At 36.5% G+C, this 22,044-nt stretch overlaps 1 protein-coding gene across 3 annotated transcripts in view; it reads right to left on the reverse strand.

Annotated features, from left to right (window-relative positions):
- Positions 1-90: 90 nt before the first annotated feature.
- MARCHF6 (membrane associated ring-CH-type finger 6) overlaps positions 91-22,044 on the reverse strand; it is a 48,932-nt gene continuing 26,978 nt past the window's right edge. For all 3 annotated transcript variants that reach the window (XM_048076398.2, XM_048076397.2, XM_066992574.1), the window contains exons 12-26: positions 20,360-20,440; positions 19,861-19,929; positions 19,666-19,740; positions 18,716-18,850; positions 18,106-18,225; positions 15,802-15,902; positions 15,187-15,324; positions 13,289-13,490; positions 11,477-11,546; positions 10,105-10,286; positions 8,825-8,959; positions 7,860-7,949; positions 6,289-6,421; positions 5,110-5,245; positions 91-2,358 (exon numbers count right to left, since the gene is read on the reverse strand). In XM_048076398.2, the coding sequence (XP_047932355.1) occupies positions 2,268-2,358; positions 5,110-5,245; positions 6,289-6,421; positions 7,860-7,949; positions 8,825-8,959; positions 10,105-10,286; positions 11,477-11,546; positions 13,289-13,490; positions 15,187-15,324; positions 15,802-15,902; positions 18,106-18,225; positions 18,716-18,850; positions 19,666-19,740; positions 19,861-19,929; positions 20,360-20,440 (1,758 nt within the window). In that variant the 3' untranslated portion in view covers positions 91-2,267. The remainder of the gene's footprint in view (positions 2,359-5,109; positions 5,246-6,288; positions 6,422-7,859; positions 7,950-8,824; positions 8,960-10,104; positions 10,287-11,476; positions 11,547-13,288; positions 13,491-15,186; positions 15,325-15,801; positions 15,903-18,105; positions 18,226-18,715; positions 18,851-19,665; positions 19,741-19,860; positions 19,930-20,359; positions 20,441-22,044) is intronic.

Below are 22,044 nucleotides of genomic sequence, written 5' to 3' on the forward strand. Positions count from 1 at the left end.
ATAGCTACAGTTCACATTACAAGACTGGACCAAGTTATTATTTCTCATGTCATGACTTGTAAAATTAACAATAATAAGGAACAGCACAAAGGCTTTTTCTTAATAAATTTTAATGTTAAGACCAGTTTGGATAAAAACACAATGTTACAAGAACTGAAAATTCTGCATGATGCACAGTAGTGCTGGCAATATTTGAGTGATTAAGATCGGTTTGGAACTGTTTACAAAAGATTTGTCAAGGACAGAATTCTGGCATAAATAAGAATGTCATGTTACCAGTGAATGCAATCTTGTGAAAAATACTTGTCCCACAACATACGCCACTGTAAATATTCAAATGCTACATTTATGCACATCAAAAATATTTGGGGGTAAATACTCAATTTAGCCTTTAGGCAGCAAAGGTGAATTAGAGAGAAATATTTTGGCTATTTTTCTATGACTTCATTTCACTGGAAAAAATCCTAACGAATCACTCCAAAAGCTAGTATTTATGGGTTCAAAACTTTCAGGAAAATAGTAATTCTGCAAAGTAGTAGTTTCTGTCCTTATGACCGTGACAGCCCAATCCTCCTGACACCAGGTTCTGATGCATTTGGTTGGTGTGCTCACTGCCTTACAACGTGACAGTCACACACCAGGAAATGCACTACCACCATCAGAGCCTGGACCAAATTAGCGCAGAAAACATCAGATCAGAGATGCAATGTTAATAAAAGGAGATGACACACTCCAAGCACCTGCCAGATTCTCAAGTATTAATTAGATACACATACAGTTAAGTGCAGAATACTGAAGGACAACGTACCAAGTAGCAAATTTAATTGTTCCATCGATTTTCCGATTACTGCAATGGATACTTGTATTTCCCCATTTAATCTAAGAAAAGTATTGCAACCTTAGCCTTAGATTTGATGGTACTTAAAGCCTTGTGATACTGGTATGTATTTTCTTCAAAACATCTACATTAAAAATTACTGCAAAAGAACTCTATCTCTATATAGAAATAACACAAACTTGTTTTGGTGGCTCTTGTTTGTGTCCTTGCAAAGAAACCTAACTTTTCTTTGCCTGTTTAATAGCATATATAATAACATATATTCCCCTGCCCCAGAGGCAATCAATGGTATGTGATGCATGACTTCCTTAGGGTTACTCCCATAAAAAAAATCATGCCGACCAATTCTGAAAGAATATATATTTTTTAAAATGTAATTGTATAATATAAAATTCACACTGTAATTTGCAACTTAGGTAACTCACAGGAAAGGAGGAAAAAAAAAAGATTTCAAACTCTTTAATTAAAGACCAGGTCAGAATGTTGCTTATACTATGCTCTTTGTTTCTGTGCAAACACATCAGATAAGGTTCATCCCTTCTCTTGAGGTCTTGAAAAATTCTACTACTGGTAAGTGGTAAACCTATCTAATTTTTCTTGGTACCTTTAAATGCTTCCATCACCTAGCTTTAGTAAATTTTTACTTACTGCTTCAATTCAGGAAATCCTGATTCCCAAAGCCCCAGAAAACCCCCAAACAAACCGAAAACCCAGCTGAGCCTCAACAAGTACATCTGAATTCTCAGAAAAGGACATCTTTTCTTGATTTAACAGTAACTGTACAATATTACAAACTCAGACACATGAAAAACAATCAGGCAATAGAAAATGTACAACAGCTTTGGTGTTATACAAAATAATAAAAAAAAGACTTGACAGCAAGAGACATAGTTCATTATGTTCTCACCATAGCCACTTCACTGCTGACTGTAAGAACAGTTATTTACTTCTGATATTCTGTGTGGCCTTTCCATCCATGAAATATCATACGATCTTACTACAATAAGAACTGTTATGAACACCATAAAGTAAGCCCCAAATTTTATAAAAACATCTTGCCTCTTTGCACTATTGCTTTGTGGCACATTGTTTGTCAACAGAACAACAGTCCAAAATAAAGTGACAACTAGATTTAATAAATTAATATACTTTTTTTCTTTTTAAAGATGTACAATGCACATTCTTTTTAATCCAAGGTTTTAGGGTGTCAGGATACTTCTATTTACACATATACAGACCTCAGACAGCATTGATAACACCAGAACACACAGGTAAGGAACAGTGCCTTAACTGCTATCTGGATGCTACAAACAGAAGCCAAAACACTGCTGAGAGTATTATTGGGAGAGATATCCAAAAACTGAAGAAAAGTCTATGAAAAAAGGACATGTGAAGGCAAAGGGAAGGTCAAGATGTTTAATATGACCATCTATTCTTGCGAAGACTGAGGTGGAGTTGTTGATGTGCCTTGTTTACCAGACTTTCGTTCATAATTCACAAGTCGTTGCCCAACAAGGTATCTGAAATTATAATAAAAACAGCAATAATTTAACAGAAGTTACTACAATTCTGTACCATAAATCCACTCTATCTCCTTTGTTGCATAAGGAGCTTTCTCATGTCAGTAAAAGTTATCCTACACGTGACTCCCCACCCCAACAACTGCCTTCAACAATCTCCATATTTTCATCTTTTTTTCCCCTCAACTTTTAGGTATTTCACAAGGGAATATATAGCTATTACGGGGTTGTGTTTACAGCCTTAACTTTGGGAGTCATACAATTCAGAAATATACAACTCAAGCAAGATACGAAATAGATACAAAAGGAGTGTGTTTAGTATTATTTGTAAAGCCAGTCCCTTTTGCTAGATGATACTTCTATGAACACTTCTGCAGTGTTCACCCAAATGAACAAGACATCTGTAACAACTCAATACAAAACCAAATGAGTGTTAATGAGGTTCTAACTCCAGTAAAGAATCTGCCACAATGCAGAACATGCATCATGTGAGTACACGACGCTCAGCTCATATATCCAATTAAAAAAAAACCTTTGTTGGAAAAAAAAAAAGTATCGTAAACGAAGAGCTTTTACCAAAGCTCAATCCTTCTTAAAGGGAGGGAAAATGTTTTCATGCTACTTCATGTCAGGGTCAGGCCTAAGTGCTGTATGATTACTTTATTTAAATTCTGTTACCACATCACATTGCCTCATCAGCTTAGCAGATTTTATCTTTCACTTTATTCCTTACCTCCTCTATATCATTTCACACATCTACTTTTTGCCATCTAAATTCTTTTCTGTGCTTCCTACTTGTCTGCTGGTTCTGTGTGTAAAAGAACCATATGCTCCCATGAATTCTCCAACAGAAACTTACTATTTCCTTTAGAAACTTTCACCACTGCTTCTTTTCCCACTTTACCATAATCAAACCACAACATATTGTTTGCACATTTGAGAATGTCACAGAATTTGTATGTTCTTTTTAAATTTGTTAAGTAAAAGATGTAATTAAGCATATTTCTAGACTATAAACCTCTACTGGCTAGCATGACTATGTATGCTTGGCTTACTGTAATCATAATCAGATCATTAACTTATGTTACACAACCTTCTTGTCTACAAGGGTGGCTACAATACTTTCTTTGATAAGTTCATTTAATATCAAAGTAATTTACACTTAGATATTTTCACAGGTTTGTAGGCTGCAAGAAAGCAATTTACAATATTAATGCAAGCTGCAATTCAATATGCATTCTGCTTAAAAGATATTAACATTTAGCTGAGAACACATATATAAAAAAATAATATATATACACACACACACACACACAAGTAAAGGCATGTTGGGAACAAAGATTTAAAATACCTGATAAAATTAAAGGTACTAAAATATATATTGAGCAGCTTAGAGTTTAATTTTAGTAAAAACTCTATTAATAGTTATAGATTTTATTAATTGTACATTTACACCAAACACTTTTAATGTATCGGTAACTTCAGAACATTTATGGTTCAAAGAAGTGCATTTTAGATTTGACTCCTTTTGTAGGCAGTGGAAAGCAAATCTGTTCTATGGCAACTCAGGACGAACATGTAACACATTTATTCCTTTTTTATACAAAACAAAACTAAGAAAGCTAGTTTCTGGGGTTCAAAACTAATTTTCCCAAATAACCCCCAAAGCAGTGGAACTGCACACTGCACTACTCAGAAAGGGATATAAAACGTTTTAAGAAAAGGTCATATGAAGTATGTGTACTCATACTTGTAAGTATGAGAAACATGATGGAAATAAAAGTTCTAGTACTTAACTGTTAAAAGTGAGCAAGCAACATGCCTGCTGAAAAAAAATGGGACATTTAATTTCTTGTTGCTTTCAACTTCAGAAAAATGTTAAGATAAGATGCATAAAAATGTAATGTAGAAACACAGAATGGAGTAGGATAAGAACTTAAAAATGGAATTGTCTAGAACAGAAAAAAATTAAAGAATATTTTGATCAGTTAGTTGCACTCAAATCTAAAAAACTAAATTATACTTATTCCAAAAATGCTTTGGAACAGATCCTTTGTAACATCTGATGCAATACTGATCAACTTCAAGAAGAAAGGGCATGTTTTTAAATGACTGGAGAACAACAAGCATTTTGAACATGGGTAGTAAGGATAACAATAAAAGCTTAGAAACTATTCAGGCTAACCAGAAAAACAATGGGAAAATAAGTATTTTTATCATGCATCTAAGTAAAGCAGAGTAATAATTAGTAAAATCGTCAGAAAAGTGTGCAAAATTTGATAAAGACAAACAATCCATTCACCTCAACTTTAACAGGTTAATTGGACTAACAATTAGAAAGAATAAGAAAAAACATTATGCAGAAAATGTTGAAGAAATGGTTTTATAAGCAGCAGCAGGATGAAAGATTTTACTTTCAAATACGCAATAAGTTTTTACACTCACTTGCCCTTCAAGGCTTAGAGAAGAGACAGACTAGCAACCAGCATCATATGGGGTAAAAAATACCTTCAAGTTAGACATAGGGGAGTGTCTTCCGTTCATAACGAGTTTGTTTCTCTGCTTGTCTGCCTGAAGAACAGGTAAAATACTTGCCAAGAACAGTTTAGTCTAAGTCTGCTTCAGAAAGTCACTTGTCTAAAAAGCTTCTTAAAATCCCTTTTAGCCCTAAGACTCTACATTCAACCTATGGTTGTTATCATTAAAGTGGATAAATTAAAAGCCCTTAACAAAACCATACTATATACTCACTTGTCATTTTTAATATGTTCATAAAGGCGCTTGAACTGGCGGACTTGGAAGGAGAGGATTCCCATCAAAACCACCACCATGAGCAGAAAAGGATAGATTCGACGCTGAACTAGGTTTTGCATTTCAGCAGTAACTCCTACAAAAGAAAATACAACCCTCACATAATCTGACATTGCCAAAGGTAAGATGTATTCCTGCTTCTGTAGCTGATTCAGCTTTTTGTTATACTGTAACTTCAGTGGTAGGGCAGTGAAATAACATGTCCACATATCTCTGATAGCCAACCTGACAAGTGTCTATCCTGGTCATCATAAGCATTAAAGCTGAAAGCTCTCCATTAATACAGTGAAAACCCCCAGCAAACAGTGGTGCTTACCAGCTTTCCTTGCTTACTGACTTTTGTGTACCTTGTATCAACAAAAAGTTGACACTCAACTTTGCATTTTGAAGCATACTTTGAAGTATGCATTCAAATGAGAGACTGAAGAATAAAATAGGACTTCTTGAATATCCCGTTATCATCAAAACTAACCAGCAAAAAAAAAAAGTCTGTTGATGAAAAAGCACATCCTGCTTCTAATAAAACTTATTTCATTCAAGTATAAAACTTGAATTTCATTCAATTTGAATTTCATTCACATATAAAACGTATTTCATTCAAGTATAAGGGGATAAGAAAGTCTGAAAAAAAAATCCACGTTTACATTTAAAAAAAAGGAAACACCGTAATACTGAATGACAATCTCAAACCAAAACAGGTATTTTCACTATTCTAAGCTTCCTTCAAAATGTGACAAGTCAGAAAAGATGTCCTCAGCTCAGTTATAGCTCTTAAAGAAAGAATAATATTAAAGGTTGACTGTTCAAATAAACTAATAAAACATCCCTTTCCCAAGCCAGCTAGATACCTACATTTCTGCTGTTAGATATTCAATCCCATACTTTTGATGTATTCTGCATGTTAGGAAGCCAGTCAGAATAACATATTAAATTTCTCAAACAAACAAAGTCACCAGACATAAGATGACAGAAATCCTTAAGCATTTACATTTGCTGGCAGAATAGTGTTGTCTTTTTGTTTGTTTAAATAACCTAGAGCTTGATGTTTTATTTCCACGGATACGTTTACCTTGCCCTAAAGCATCAGAAGATAATCAGGTATTCAAGATGTATACATACCTAATAAAGGTACAACCCCAGAAGCTATGATGTACGGTACACACAGGGAAAGTAACAGAACAGAGATTGCGGGTGCTGCCAGTTTACAGATTATGAATTGTAAATCGATGTTACGAATCCCATTTGCATATACCTAAGAAGAACAAGATAGAAATAGAATGGATCAGTCAAAACAGCCACACCTTGTGCTTACAGTAGCAAGGTTTTACACAACTCTCCTCATGAGATGCAAACAACATTCCCAAGGTGAAGAAAACCATGACAGTCATAGTTGAAAAAAAAGAAAAAAAAAGCATGCCAATCTACATCATGAATGTCTCAGGAAATCATTTGAATAGTTCCCTGGAGAATAACTTAATCTGAAATAGTGCTGGGATTTGGTTGCAGCAGTGTAAAAGACTAGCCAAAAGATCGTTAAACAGAGCTGTGAAATGGCAGTTTTGTTTGTGACCTGGGATTGCTTTGTGCTGTTAACTGTGCTGAAAGATCCTGTGGCTGCTAGTAGAGCAAACCTATTAAATTTGGCAACAGAGGCTGAAAGATAAGAGGTCCTAAAATATTCTTGGATGTATGTACTCAGATGGGCAGACCAGAGCCTCTGCATGCGAAGACAGGGTCTCCACAATTTCTGGGTTTCTATAATTATGAGTAAGAGCTAATGTCTGAACATGACTAGACTAATCACAGGAAACAATCAATTTCAAACAGCTACCACACAGAGCTAAACAAGGGCCTCTGTCCCACAGCTTGGGTGTAACCATTTCTAAGGATGGCTCAGAAGAGCATGTGTATAAGAAACAGGCCCAGGAAGAGCATTTGAAATGGAAGGAGCTGTGCCATGCAGCAAGAGGTACTCACAGAACTAAGACTACATTCCTACAGTGTGACACCTAAAATGATCAGTAAATGGTTCAACAACTGGGACTCTGGGCTAGATCTAATGAAGACAGGAACCTTTTGTATAGAGGTCAAGACTTGCACCATGGCCGTTACATTTGATGTAACAGGGTTGAAAAGTTATTTTCCGACAAACAAGTGAGATACATTGTTGAGATAAGTGTAGAACTTAGGTTACACTCAAGGAAAAAATACTTGTGCCAAATAAAGCAACAGGCTGTACAATTCAGAACTGCTCACACCAACTTAATTAAAGGGGAAAGGCAACACTATCTTTCAGATCTTTGTGTATGCATGTGGGAATCTTTATAGCTCCAGTGACAGCAGAGATTTTGTTCTTGAGTGGTGAACATTATGTATATCCCCTATATGAACACACATGAATTCATCTGAAGAAAGAATTATGTTTCTCACTTTAACAAAAACCTGATAAACCGCATATACCTATACACAGTATTTTCTTTATTTTCAATTTCTGAGTTTTTTTTTTTATTCTTAAGTGTACCATAATGGACTTGGATACGCAATTTAAAGGAATTCTACATGACTACTTGAGTTTTACTCAATTATTCAAATTACTACAACAGTAATTTTAATTTTTTGACTCACACATTCAAAAAAACATCTGTCAAACCATACTTTACAGGTAATTCACATGGACATTTTGTTCTTACCTGTTCAATAACAGTTTTCAGCCACCACTGAGGACCCATGAGAGTTATGGCTGCGATTATTTTGGCATGCAGAACTCCAAGAGCCCAGTCCTAATTTTATCAAAACGGATTAGTTAGCATTAACAACTTTTTAAATAGCTTGATGACCGGAAGGTTTTAGAGTAACTTCTTAATATTACTTGGAAATGAAAAAAAAATATTTCCTTTCTATTTACAGAGGAATTTGTTTGAAAGAGGCATCATCTTTTGCCATCTCCTAAGAAAGACAGGACACTCACCCTCACTTAACATCTATAAAATACTCAACTCCCTTGAACTGGGAAAGTCAGCTTCTACTAGCATCTAGAAAATTAAAGTGTTACACTTACAGCAACAGACTAACATTTTGGTACAAGCTAATTAACATTGGTAACATTTACCTAGAAACAAATTATGAATTTTGTTCACTGGGCACAACTGAAAAGAGACCGGCTCCATCCTCTTGACATCCTCCCCTCAGATATTTATACCCATTGATGAGGTCTCCCCTCAGTGTCATTCATATTGCACACCATCACTGAATTAAAATTCTGTGTTTAAAAAAAAAAGCAACCGAACCTCTTGCTGCATTAACCACAGGTAGAAGGCGTTCCAAAAAGATCAGACAGAATACGTGCATCTGTGCATATATAAACATAGCTATACTAACTTCTGTATGTAACGTGGTGTCTGTTTGATCACTGAAATGCAAAGACCCTCTGAAGTCATCTCATAAAATTCATCTTCTCATACTTAAATTACTAGACCTATCTGTCTGGTTTAAGTAATCCTTGCATCCAGATTGACTATCTTCTCTCTGCTGCCTGGAAACGTATTCATGGGAAATACACTGAAGCACTGAAACAATGTGAAACAAGAACTCGGGTAACCCTTAATCTTAAGTAAAGAAATGGATCAATAGCAGCAGAAGAATGAGAGCAACTGACCTGCCAAGGATAGAAGAGAGGTGTTTGATCCAAAGGAACTCTCAACGGTGCGACAATGACCAGTTCAAACAGAAGACCAAGTAAAAGTGGAACCACACCTGCTAGCAGTATAGCCACTATTAACGTCTTCATTATCTAAAACATCCAAGACATGCAGTTAGTATGTTTGTCATGATTTGTTGTTTTTTAATTTTCAAAACGCAACCTGAACTACAAAACCAGATAAGACTGGAGAAAAAAACACTACAGACTTCTAATTCACATATACATACACACCCATAAAAGTAATTATAAACATAAACAGATCTGCAATAAAAATTTTCAGGACCGGGTCCTATTCTAAGCCCCCTCCAAAAAAAGACATGACCGTACCTATTGTTATCCATATAGTTTTAAACCACAGACTTGCATTTTACTCTTATCAGGAAGGAATACCATCCAATGGCATTATTATGTTGTACTTTTCCAACACAGTTACAAGAATGTGGAAGAATGTACACATTTTCCAAGCATTTAGAAGAATCTTTCCAAAACTACAGATTTTTCTCCAGTTAAAACCAAATCTTAAACGTTCACCCATAATGGAATATATCTAACTTAAACAAAAGAATTAGTAACAATACCATGCCTGAATATTTCTTCATTCTAGAATTCTCTTAATTTACAGGTGTCATCCAAAAATCAGATCCAAAACTAGTATGACCTAATTAAGATGTTCAGATTAAGGAACAAGTAGAATATTACACAAGAACTATATTACACAAGAACTCCTAGTAATAAAAGAGGATTTTTTCTTTAAAATTCTTAATCTGAACACCACTCTGGAAGATCAGACAGATTATAAAGATCTTTCTGAAAACATGCACCAAGTTACTTTTCAGAGACATATTCATCATCTGTTATTTTACTGTTTTTTTTTTGTTTGTTTGTTTGTTTGACAACATTGAGTTACTAATGAAGCAACAGTTAATCTTTCAGGTGTATGTGAGAATGTCAATATATTTGAGGACGCATCACATATGGGATAATATGCAACGTACTTTTACAGGAACAAAGACAGACAAATGCAAACATAAATAAACATATATGCAAATCACGTACACTGCTTAACATTTCCAAAACTTAGCCTATGCAATGGGAATGTAACCTGCACGAGCTTCAAAAAGGAAAATGTAGTACACATTACAAGGCAAAATTGTCAAGGAAAAATTGAACAATTCTGTAATCTACCTTCCCCCCTCTCCCCCCATACTTCAGTAGAAACATTTCTTAAAACTTACCATGAGAGACCACTCTTTCACCTTCTGAAAAATCACCCTACGACCCTGTGGCATCCAGGCTACCAGCACGGTCACTGCTCGGATGGTTAGCCAGCAGACATAAAGACCACAAGCAGCTGTGTACAGTTCGTGGATTTTGGCGGTGCCCGTCCAAAATGACATTAACCATCGGCCAGCAAATACTGAAAACACAAACACTTTTAAGTACTTTTGATATATTAAAGAAGGATGCCTATAAAAATACTTATCAAATTCATTGCTAATTATCAATCCACAGATAGTTTTTAGCATTAAACAGTATTTTGGTACTATACCCATAAGGCACAAATGTGCAAAGCCCTACATAAATAATAATGTAGATGATGTCAAATATATACATACAACATTTTCTTCCAAAATTTCATTACCCCAGTGACGTCACCTGACCCAGCACAAAACAAAGCACTGAATGTTGTGCTATTCAGAGCCTAAATAGTAATCTTCAGAACTTCAAAGGCAATTATGGATTACTGCACAAGCTTGAACTAAAATCTTATGGGTGATGTTTAAGTTATTTCACTGCCTCACATTATTTATTTTTAAGGTTTACTAATCGGGTTTCTGAAGCACTCCAATGAAACGGCAAGGCGTATTTGCTGTTTCATTTTTTAAATAGGGTTTCTATTCACTAATATTACCACGGAATTATTTTTGTGTAATGTTATTCAAATCACTACGAAATTCAGAATTCACACCTCAATATATTATTGACTTTAGGATCATTATTAAAAGGAGGTAAAAGTGACATGGTACGATGGTAGCCAGATTTAAAAATTCCAACAACTTTACACGTCTTAATTTGTTCCAAATTATTCATAACAACTCCGAAATGCTTTTGACTTGGTTAAAACTGCCTCTTCATACACATTTGGAAGCAGCACATATATTACTGAAGTCTCCTAGTGACCTGTCATGGCAACACTTTCAGAAATATTTAATTAAGATACTGTAGGAATCCAGGTAACCGCCTATTTATTTTCCTTCTCTAAATGGCAAAGCAAACACACGGGGTATCAATTCTGTTTTTCCCACAATTTTACTACAGAGAGCCTCAACACTTGGAGCCCTCCCCTTAAAAAACAAACAAAACAAAAAGAAATAAAACTGAACAAAGAAAATGTTGAACTTTTCTCTATTGAGTTGTCATTTACATAAAGGTACTAACTCCATCATTCAAATTCTAGGCTACTACAATTTTATTATGTACTTTTCAAAATGAGACATCGTTTCTCCATATTTTCTTCTTTTAACTTTACGCTGTGATTTGGAAATATCTGCTATTATTGAGCATTAGTCTGCATTTTTAATCACAGTTTTACAATAATAGACTTACCTGGTAAGGTAAGGCAGATAAGACTAGCAATCAGTAATGTTATGCACATGAAAACAATCAAAAGAAATATCTGAAAGAAGAAAGAGAAAAACTGTAAGAAAGAAGTCCGCAAAGAACAACTTAAAATGTTAGGCATAGGAAAGCAGACCAGAAAAAACAGAAAAATCTTTGACAGCTGAATAAGTAACTGCTTAGTTACCACCACTAGTTCAACGTCAGCACCCCAAATTACTGAAAACTTATACTCTGCAATGATTTAAAAGGGGTGATGATTTCAGCCCATATGTTTTATCCAGAAGCATCCACAAAAACAAAGCAAAACAAAAAACTCAAGGGCATTTATAGAAAGGAGGACTTTACAAGCCTCTGGTTTAACACACCTGTTCCCCTTGAAAGTAGCATATCCACACTACAGCTGTTCTATACGAGCAGGTCACAACAGATAAGACTGCACTCTAATTGCCTCCTTAGCAGCCAAACTAAATTCAATTAACCTGTCCATCATCCCAGCAACTTCAGATGAACTTGACTCAGTCCAACTCAAAATGTTACAAGTAACATATTTTCTTTAAAAAGAACATCATAGTTTTATCTGAATCTTCAAATGTGTCTAAGCAACACCTTGTGTGTATACACCAGTTTTCATCTGGACCACTTTACTGATCAGCATATTAAGAAGGGAAGAAAGGAGCAGTTGCCATAGAAATAAGACTAGGACCACTCCTTTCAGTAAGAACAACATATTTATGCTAGATTAAATTGGTCTGAGTCAAAAGCATGCCTTTACTTCCTGGTAGGACTAAACAGGTATAGCAACATCTGCTATGTGGGGGGCAAATTCATTCTGTTTCCTTAGTCCTTTCATCCCTGAGTTACTGCCTCCCACTGTTCTTTCTGCAACAGTGTTGTAGCTACACACTCCTGCAGAGAGCCATTTCAAAGAGTAAAAATAGCAGTGGTGGGAATTAAAAAAAAAAAAAGCCCCAACTTAGAACATGCACAAACTTAATTGTTGTTAAGTCCTCAAATCCTTTCAGATTTGCATTCAGTTCTACTTAGTTGAGTTTTACAGGAAAAAAAAAAAGCTTTCCTTTGTACACTGTTGTGAGATTTCTTTTAGCTTAAGCATCTTAAGGAAACTTCAGAGGCCAATAGTGGCTCTAACTTCAGCCACTATTTCCCTCCTTGAGCTGTATATGTGAAGCCATGGTAAATGAGCTCTCCTGAAATTTACATTTGATTAACTCAGTCAGAGTTCTGGTAAAACCAAAACAATTTATCTAGTTTGACTTGCATATTGTTTTAGAATGTTAAGTATTTGCAAAGAAGCATCTCCTTCCTAATAGCAGGCATTTAGAACTTTAAAGTACTTTAACACTTTTCTGTTTTCCATTTAACTTTATAATAAAGGAAAGGAGTTTAGAACACACTCCAGCTATTAGACTGAAGTACACCCTCTTGAAAGCTATGCCTTGTTACAGGTCTTCCTGAAGTACCTGTTTGCTGGAGTGTATTACACTTCTCTCCGTTACTAATCATGAGGAAAATAAGACATGAACTTCAATAAAATACACAACAGCAAGAGTAGCATCTATAAATAAAATAGTAATTGAAGGTCAAGTTACAAAGCTGAAAAAAGCTACATGTGAGAATATAATGATAACTCTAAAAGTCAAGAAGTTGCAAACTGTGCAGTACAGGAAATGTGACCCACCACCTGACTTCTGATAACGTGTGGGCCAAATCTTTAAAAAATAAAAATCCACAGCTATTTCTCAAATTCCCTTCTCTTAATCTGTTAGATATACCTACCCTGAGTGGGAATTTTAAAGGCCTACGATAAGGCTGGAAACCCACGGGTCCTCCTTGCTGAAGTATGGCTTGATGAGCTGCATGAAGACCTTCTCCCACAACTGGAATGGCATTGTTATTGCGAGCATGCTGGTTGTTAGGCTGCTGGTTCGCATTGTTTTCATTCTCTTCCTGGTCTCCAAGTAGGTAAGAATGGAGGTCTCTGCAACAACCAAAATTTCAGTTTTGTTCTGTTTGATATCAATGAAAATCTTACAGATGCATAGATGCTAAATATGTACTCAGAATGAGTACAGAACTTATACAAGAGTACAGGCACAATCTTGAAAACGTAAAATAAACCATCTTCTGATAAACTCTTCCATATCTTAAACACAGACTTTAGAAGAAAAAATCCAGTGTGGATATAGGTTAGAACCGTGCAAACACAGAGATCACTTCTGTTTGCTTTATAACATCATCTGGTATTAAACTTGTGCATATAAAAGGGAAATTGCATCAATATTCCTGTTCACGTAAGCAGACAGTTCAACTAACATTGTATTTTACTGTTACTAAGCTCTACTGGAAACAATTGTCTTCAAATCTAAACTGTACAGGGACAATTCTGCTTTGCCACAGACACTTTTACACTAGAATCTTTCAAGAAGATTCTAAATCACTCAAAACCTGTTCACAACTTTCTCAGAACATCAACCCCAGAACCAGTCAATCTATTTGAAAAACATTCCATTCATATTCCCTGCATACCTCGTTAGCAAATAGATCTTGAATGTTTAGAAGTTAACTTCCCTCTGCTGTAGCAGAATTTTTATAGCAGTGAGATGCATGTAGATATTCTAATGCCAGACAATGAAAGTATTTTGACAACACTGCTTGCTTTTTAATAAAACCCGAGTAAAAGACTTTAATCTTTGCTCAACTGTAATTGCTACAGAAGTATTTTGCAGGTGTTCTTAGCAACTGTGATAGTGGAGAGAGCAAAGCCATTTCTATCATATCTGCGTTTCTCTTCTTCCATCATGTTTAAATACTATAAAAACACTGAAAAACGCATTACAAGAAAAACTCCAAAATGCAAACTAAGAATGGGGTGGTGACAGTTTCAGGTCCTTATGAGAAGCTGAAAAAATACACTGGATTACAATGGAGTTAAAAGTCTCTCTCATTGATTTTCTTAGAGTCTCAGACAGCTTAGACTCGGTAAGAGAATGCCAATCTACTTTGAAGTTAAATTAAAAAAAATAGCAACAAAATCAACTTTTTCTTTCTCGACTGATGTGGCAAACAACATGAACTCAAAAATCACTTCAGGTACACAAAGTCTGGCTTGCAGTCAAAATTAAAGAACGTCATTTTGTGCAACCATTTACTTTGGGTTACCAAGACACACTTTTAATTGTCTTTTGAGAGATTGATATCTAAGTTTAAAACACCTAATTTTAAGGTATCAGCGTCTTCAGCTTAATATTCTAGATCATTGTCTTTTATTTCACCCCCTCTTGTACCATAAACAAGAAATGTACGATGTGTGCATGAATTTTACTTCATTGACAGAAATGCTCTGCTGACATGTATTTCTCACTTTTACATTTAACAGAGAGTTAGCAAGCTGTTTAGTCAGACTTTTATAAAATTTTTTACTAACCAAATGCTCTAATAATGTACCAAAGAATTACTGGACTAGTCCAGAGCTACAACACAGAAGGAAGTACTTACATAGGAAATTACTATACAGTTTTTTTTGTTTGTTTGTTTGTTAAATCAGGTATCTATCTATAAAACAACTGTTAAAGCTACTTATTGCGATATTTCTCCTGAAAGCATGCTGCCTTCATTTTAAAAAAAGGCTAAGCTGGACACAAGGCTTGTAGTTGATTTTGGCTTTCTGCACTTACAGCAAGTATCCAGCAGTAACAGTCCATGCTCGTACGAGACCTTTCAACCACTGTCTTGTGTGCCCTTGTTCTAGCAAAGCTGGGAGCACCACCTGAAGCAAAAGGAGCTCTAGGGAAAGTTCACTTACTGGAGCATCACTAGAAACAACAGGAAGAGCAGGAAATCAAACATAAGCAAGATTCTGTTAGCAATCTGTTACACTGAATCATACGAACAATAATATAACAATAACCTTGTAATTAAAAATAAATGCAGTTACACACATTCTTTTGTTGATAATCAGGTATGAACGTGAAAAACAAACACAATAACTTCCCTATGAAAAAGTTTCAGAGAAAGCTGTTTTGAAGGAATACAGAAAGTAAACAGTTATCACTATGGAGCTATCACAAAATGCCTGCTATTTTTCTTAGCAGCTTTTTGGTTATTTGACAAATTATACTGTGTATCCACATGCTTTGACATTTTACTTTTCTAGAACAGTTTGATTTAATTGTGAAAAAAAAAAAAAATAACATACTACACAATGTCACATTAATGCTCAAAGAGCTCAAATGCATTTTTTCTAGTTACATGGACATTGAGAAAACTTCTTTCTGAAATGAAATACATACCTGTAGAGCATAACATTATATGGAAGAAAGTTAGGCAGAAGATACTTAATAATGCGTATAGGAAGCCAGAGCATGAGCAGTACAATTGATCCAAAGACAATCTGCAACAAGGAAGTTAACCAGTTAGTTTGAATAGCAGATTCAACCAACCCTAGCTGCCCACCCACTCCTCTGACTTGCTTTGTGTGAGTGGTGGGTTAGCCTGGGCTAACTGCCAATCATCCACCCAGCCACTTGTTCATTCCCCTCTCTTGCTGGATGGGCAGAAAACAGAAGGAAGGAAAGAAGGTTCATGGATTGAGATAACCACAATAATACAGAGAGCAGAAGCTGCATGTGCAAGCCAAATAAAAAGAAGAATCCATTCACCACTTCCCATCAGCAGGCACATGTTTAGCCACCTCTTGGAAAGCAGGGCACATGCTCAGGAAGACAAATGCCTAACCATGAACTCTGCCTTTCTTCCTCCTCTCCCTGAGCTTTTATTGCTGAGCACGATGCCCTACAGCATGGAATACCATCCCTTTGTCAGTGTGGGTCAGCTGTTCCAGGTTTATCTCCCCTCCTAAACCCCTACCCACACTCAGCTTACTTGCTGGAAGGATAAGGGAACAGGACAGAGCAGGAAAAAGAAAACCCTGACTCTGTGCAAGCAGTGTTCAAGCACAGCCATAAACACTGTTTCAACACTTTCAGCCACAAATCCAAACTGCAGGAGGACATGAACTGCTCTGAAGAAAATCAACTCCATCCCAGACAGACCAAATACACTGCATTTCGTGCTGAATGCCTTCGAGCACCAAACAGGATTTTGGCTCAACAAGCACTGACAGAACAATGTTGAACGGTTCTAGTTTCTTTCCCCTTCAAAACCAGGACTATAGATTTTGGATTTCTCTCTTTTCCTAGCAGATAGGTTTTCAAGCAACTTGTAGAAACCTCAAAAGATGTTTCCATTTTTATTTCCTCAACTAGATGAAAGATCAAAGCCGGGGCGGGGGGGGGGGGGGGGGAAGAGAAGTATAGAAACCATATACTTTTATAAATTCCACTTCCTTAAGGAACCAGATTAAAAATTGATTATATTTTAAATACATTCTTATGCAGTATACAAAAATGCCACTAGAGAATAAAAATACAGAAAGTGTTGCATACTTAATATGTGAGGAAGAAATCAAATCCCGTTCTTCTTGAAACTTAATAGTTCATGTTCTACACAAAAACTTCCTTAAAAACATTGAGAAAGAAACAACTTGGAAGGTCTGATGTTTTTTGAAATGGCAACCTGTAAATGATCACCATTATGAGCCTCATATTTCAGCATGAGGCCAGTAAAAGTTCTTGAAATAATTAGCTAAGCAAACCATAAGCTGAAGTTCAAGTAACAGCCAGTTCCAATGCAGTCACAGAACTTATGTTTAAGACCGCTGGGAACAAGCAGATGCCTGCCAGTATTTGTGCCACTTGCTGTGACACAATGTTTAATGGAACTAAAACATTGTGATTATCTACAAAGAAAGTATTTTTAAAGGCAAACAGGTCAACTCCTCTAATGTTCTGACAGGCTCTCTCATAGAGGGTGCTAAGATCTCTCCAAGAGCTTTCACTGCTCAAAGCACTTCAGGTGTATGTAATGCTGTGTGTTAAATAACTGTTTCCAGTACACTGGTTTTCACAGTTCATAGGACATTATTTCAAAGACAGCAGGGCAATAAAGGGAAGTGTCTCAGGCTAAGCAAACCTCACACAAACAAATCTAAAGGAAATCACAAGAAATTTCATTGGTTCCAGTATCATAGAATGATATCTGGAAACAGACACCACTGGCTATATCAGCGCAATTCAACACAAAACTTAACCAGAAAGTTACTCTACCCTTTCTGCACTGCTTTAGCTGAATCAGACCAAAAATGTTTACTGCAGTTACTGAGAGCATCATAAAGCAGTTAAGTGATTTACAATATCCATAATAATAAACACTTGTTGGCTGAATACACAAACATTTGCTGCAATTTTGTGTAAAGAGAAGACACTCAAGAATCATTTGTTTTGGAAGCAACCTCTAAAGTAAACTAGTCTGACCCTCTGCTCAGAGCAAACCCAACTGCATCAAGATGCTCAGATCCTTGTCCAGATGAGTTTTCGTTATCTCAAAAGCTGCGGATTCTGTTGGCAACCAGTTTGAGTTTGATCACCTTCATGGTGAAAATGTCTTTCCTTAAATATGTAGTACTGTATATGGGAGTTAAAGTAACAGATGAAGTTTTCTTTCTAAGTACAGAAATTTGTAAGAAAAGTCCTTACCACTGATAATATAAACCTCCTGAGATGTCTATAAATAGGCAAGTGAATCATTTCCTGCACAGGATTGAAGTCTGGATCATTCAAATTCCTGAGAAACCATAAGACACCAGGTCTCAGTACCTAAAGTGGGAAACAGAAAACAGTCATCAAGGGAAAATTATCTTTGTATTTCATGTCATTCATGTTACATTCTATGTAACCCTGCTACATCTTTTTTTTTTTTTAAAAAAAAACACATAACGGGTATAAACATAACATGGTTCAACAAAATGATACAGAAAAAGAATAAGGAAAGCATTTTCATAGAGGACTAGAGAAGCAATAATTAATTACAAGCTTAGCCTTCACGTGTTAATATTTAACAATTGAAAATGCATTCAGATTCACTGCAGCTCCCATTTTTGAAGACTCTGTAAACTGAAAATGTTGAAGTAAAATAACTCATAATTTTCCACTGCAGTAGGTACCAGTGTGGCCCTTTTCAAACAAAACTGAAATCCACGCAGAACACAGTAGCAGCAATAGCTGGTTGCAAAAGACCTAACTAACAGCTCAACATGCAAGCTTCTCTAATTAATGTTGCCTAACAATTTTGTCCTTATAGACTTACCTCTCTCAGTAAAAGAATGAAGGATGCAAAATAGAAGACGTAAACCATTCCAACTAACCAGTGCAGAAACATCGTGGTACCTGGCGCAGACTGAAAGCTCAATTCTCTGTCTTTCAGAGTGGCATCAAACATTTCCTAAAAGTTAAGTAATAAGCAAATATAAATAAAATTTGGGAAACTTCTACAATTAGTTATTTTGTTTATCCTAGTGCATATACACTACTTGACATTTAAATTATATGTCTGAATCATGCATCCATAAATTATAGCATTTAAATAAATAAAAAAGAATACTTATGAACATTTACATTAGGAACAGCAACTGAAGATCAATTTCTGATCCATGACATACAGAGAGAAGAAAGAAGCCAGCTCAACCGTTTACATACACTGCATATGTTATAAATCAGTTCAAACAGAGTAGCACTGTGATGGAAGAAAACAAGTAAAATTACAGTTCTATGAAGGCTAGAAGAAATTAATTTTCTCCATTTAGAATTAATCTTTTCTTTTCCAGAAAATCTTCTTTAATTTTACGCAGCTGTCCTTTTTAATTCCAAGCAAACACAGCAAGAATCTTTTTCAAAAGAGATCATGCAACTATTAAAACATGAAGTCATTAGCATCTCATGCAAGACAGCTGCCATAAACAAATTTATTCAGTGCACCAATTTGCCTGCAAATTTATTATCACAGTGGTCTTGTAAATGCAGTAAAAAGGGTTACAATCTTATTAGCTTAGTTCTAGTAGGTTAACTTTTGAGTCATATAAAGGAAAACAAAATTAACATTAAGTGCCTGAAAGAAACCCAACCCTCTCACTCTAGAAACATTATGTTTACAAGAACAGTAAATGTGTCATCCAACTCATATCAACAGTTCTCGTTAGAACTTTCTTCCTTTAAATATAAACACTTAAAAAAGATTTTATCCTGTATTTCTATACCTACCAAAGAGCATATATCCAACCACCAGCCACAGATGAGAGGAAACACACCAATTTCTACCACCACTAACAAGGAAACCTTAGGGGTGGGAAAAAAAAGTAAAGAACATCTCAGTAGATTGACAGAAATTATTAAGAAAATTATAATGTAACTTTAAATTCAAAGAAGTTTGTTTTGCTACACAAAAAAAGGGATTACCTTGACAACAATGTAGCAAACTCCTAATAAACGACGTGATCGCTGGAACTTAACAAGCGCTGCCAAACCCTAAAGGGTTCTGTCAAGAAAATACTGAAAAACACTTAATAACAAGTCCAGCATTTCATAGTTTAATATAAAATACTATGTTATGTGGCTTTTACCAAAGGGGAGAAGAGGGGGGGGAAGGCTTCTTCACTAGTCTTCTTGGACAGACCTTCAAAATTTACCCAGAGGCATTCAAGTATGCCTTTAGACCCCCCATAATATCCTAAGATTTTGTTTCATTAAAGATGTAGAGGGGTTCTGAAGAATGCAGTTCCACTCACAACCTGAAAAAGGTCCAGGAAAACTGAAAGCTTTTCTTCTAATTTCACAGAAAAAGCAGAACAAAACGGTGAATCAGTTGCATCTGCAACACCTCTGAGCATCCCCAAAATATCTCCAGAAAGATGACTCATGTAAAATCTGAAGCAGGTAACTGATGACAAAAGGATACATGACAAACAATTAGAGTCACTGCCAGCAGAACATATCCAACTATAGTTGTAATCAGCCCTTCAAAGTGAGATGCTTGAACCTGGAGGGGGGGAAAAAAAAAGGGAAGATTTATCAGTCTCTTTGAAGATTACTTCTCTTTTTCACATAATTAAGACAGAGTCCAAATCTCAACTCTTTAAGAAGAATGACAAGTTAAATTAGTTTTTACATATTTTAATCTGCTAGTTTTTTGGTAGCTCCAGCAAGAGTAGAAAATGTTCTATTTACTGGAAGTCACACAATACTTTTCTTCATTCATGTAACAACCTTTTTGCTGTCCTAATTTTCAAGAAAGGCAGAAAGAAGACCACAGTAATTACAGACCTGTCAGTCTCACTGGTAAATTTTGCAAGTACCTGGTAAACTTAAGGAGAAGCTTATTCTAGGACTTACTGAAAAACACCTGAAAGACAACTATTCATTGGTAACAGCCAAGACAGAAAGGAAAGCCAACACAAGGGAAACTCCTGTTTAACAAATGTCATTTCCTTTTATAACAACGTCACCCAACTAGTTGACCAAGGGAAGCCAGCTGATGTAATCTTTCTGGGTTTCAGCAAAGCTTCTGATACTGTTTCTCACAGTATCCTCCTGGACAAAAGGTCCAGCATACATCCAAACCAACACCTAATATGATGCGTGAACAATTTGCTGACAGGTCAGACTCCAAGGCTTTTAGTAAATAGGCTTATATTACGCTGGCAGCCAGTCACTAGTGGGGTTCCTCAAGGCCCCATTTTAGGGCCATATCTCTTTAATGTTTTTATAAATTATCTGGATGCAGGACTCAGATGTACACTAAGCAGTTTGCAGACAACACTAAACTACGAGGAGCTGTTGACTCCCTTGAGTGCAGACAGGCCTCGCAGGGAGATACTGACAAATTAGAGAGCTGAGCAATCATCAACATGAAGTGTAACGAGAGCAAGTGCTGGATTCTGCACCAGGGAAGGGGCAACCATGGATATACATACTGGGGGACAAGAGGCTGGACAGCTGCCCTGTGGAAAGGAATCTGGGGGTTCCAGTTGACAGCAAGTTGAACATGAGCCAGCAGTGCGCCCTGGCAGCCAAAAGGGCCAGCCGTGTCCAGGGTTGCATCAAACACAGCACTGCTAGCTAGTCAAGGAAAGAGATTGTCCTGCACTAGTCTGTGCTGCTGCAGCCTCACCTTGAGCACTGTGTGCAGTTTTGGGTGCCACAGTATAAAAAGGACAAAAAACTATTAGACAGCATCCAAAGGAAGGCAACAAAGATGGTGCAGGGTGTAGAGGACAAGACATAGGAGCAGCAGCTGAGGTCCCTTGGTTTGTTCAGCCCAGAGCAGAGCAGGCTGAGGGGAGGCCTCGTGGCGGCCTGCAGCTCCCTCACGAGGGGAGCGGAGGGGCAGGCGCTGAGCTCTGCTCTCTGGGGACAGCGACAGGACCCGAGGGAACGGCATGGAGCTGGGACAGGGGAGGGTCAGGCTGGGGTGTGAGGGAAAGGTTCTGCACCCAGAGGGTGGTCGGGCACTGGGACAGGCCCCACAGGGCAGTGGTCACAGCACTGAGCCTGACGGAGTTCAGGAAGCGTTAGGGCAATGCTCTCAGACATAGGGTTTGATTTTTGGGTAGTGCTGTGTGGAGCCAGGAGTTGGACTCATTG

The sequence above is a fragment of the Anser cygnoides genome, chromosome 2 (genome assembly GCF_040182565.1).
Source record: "Anser cygnoides isolate HZ-2024a breed goose chromosome 2, Taihu_goose_T2T_genome, whole genome shotgun sequence".
Taxonomy (NCBI): Eukaryota; Metazoa; Chordata; class Aves; order Anseriformes; family Anatidae; genus Anser; species Anser cygnoides.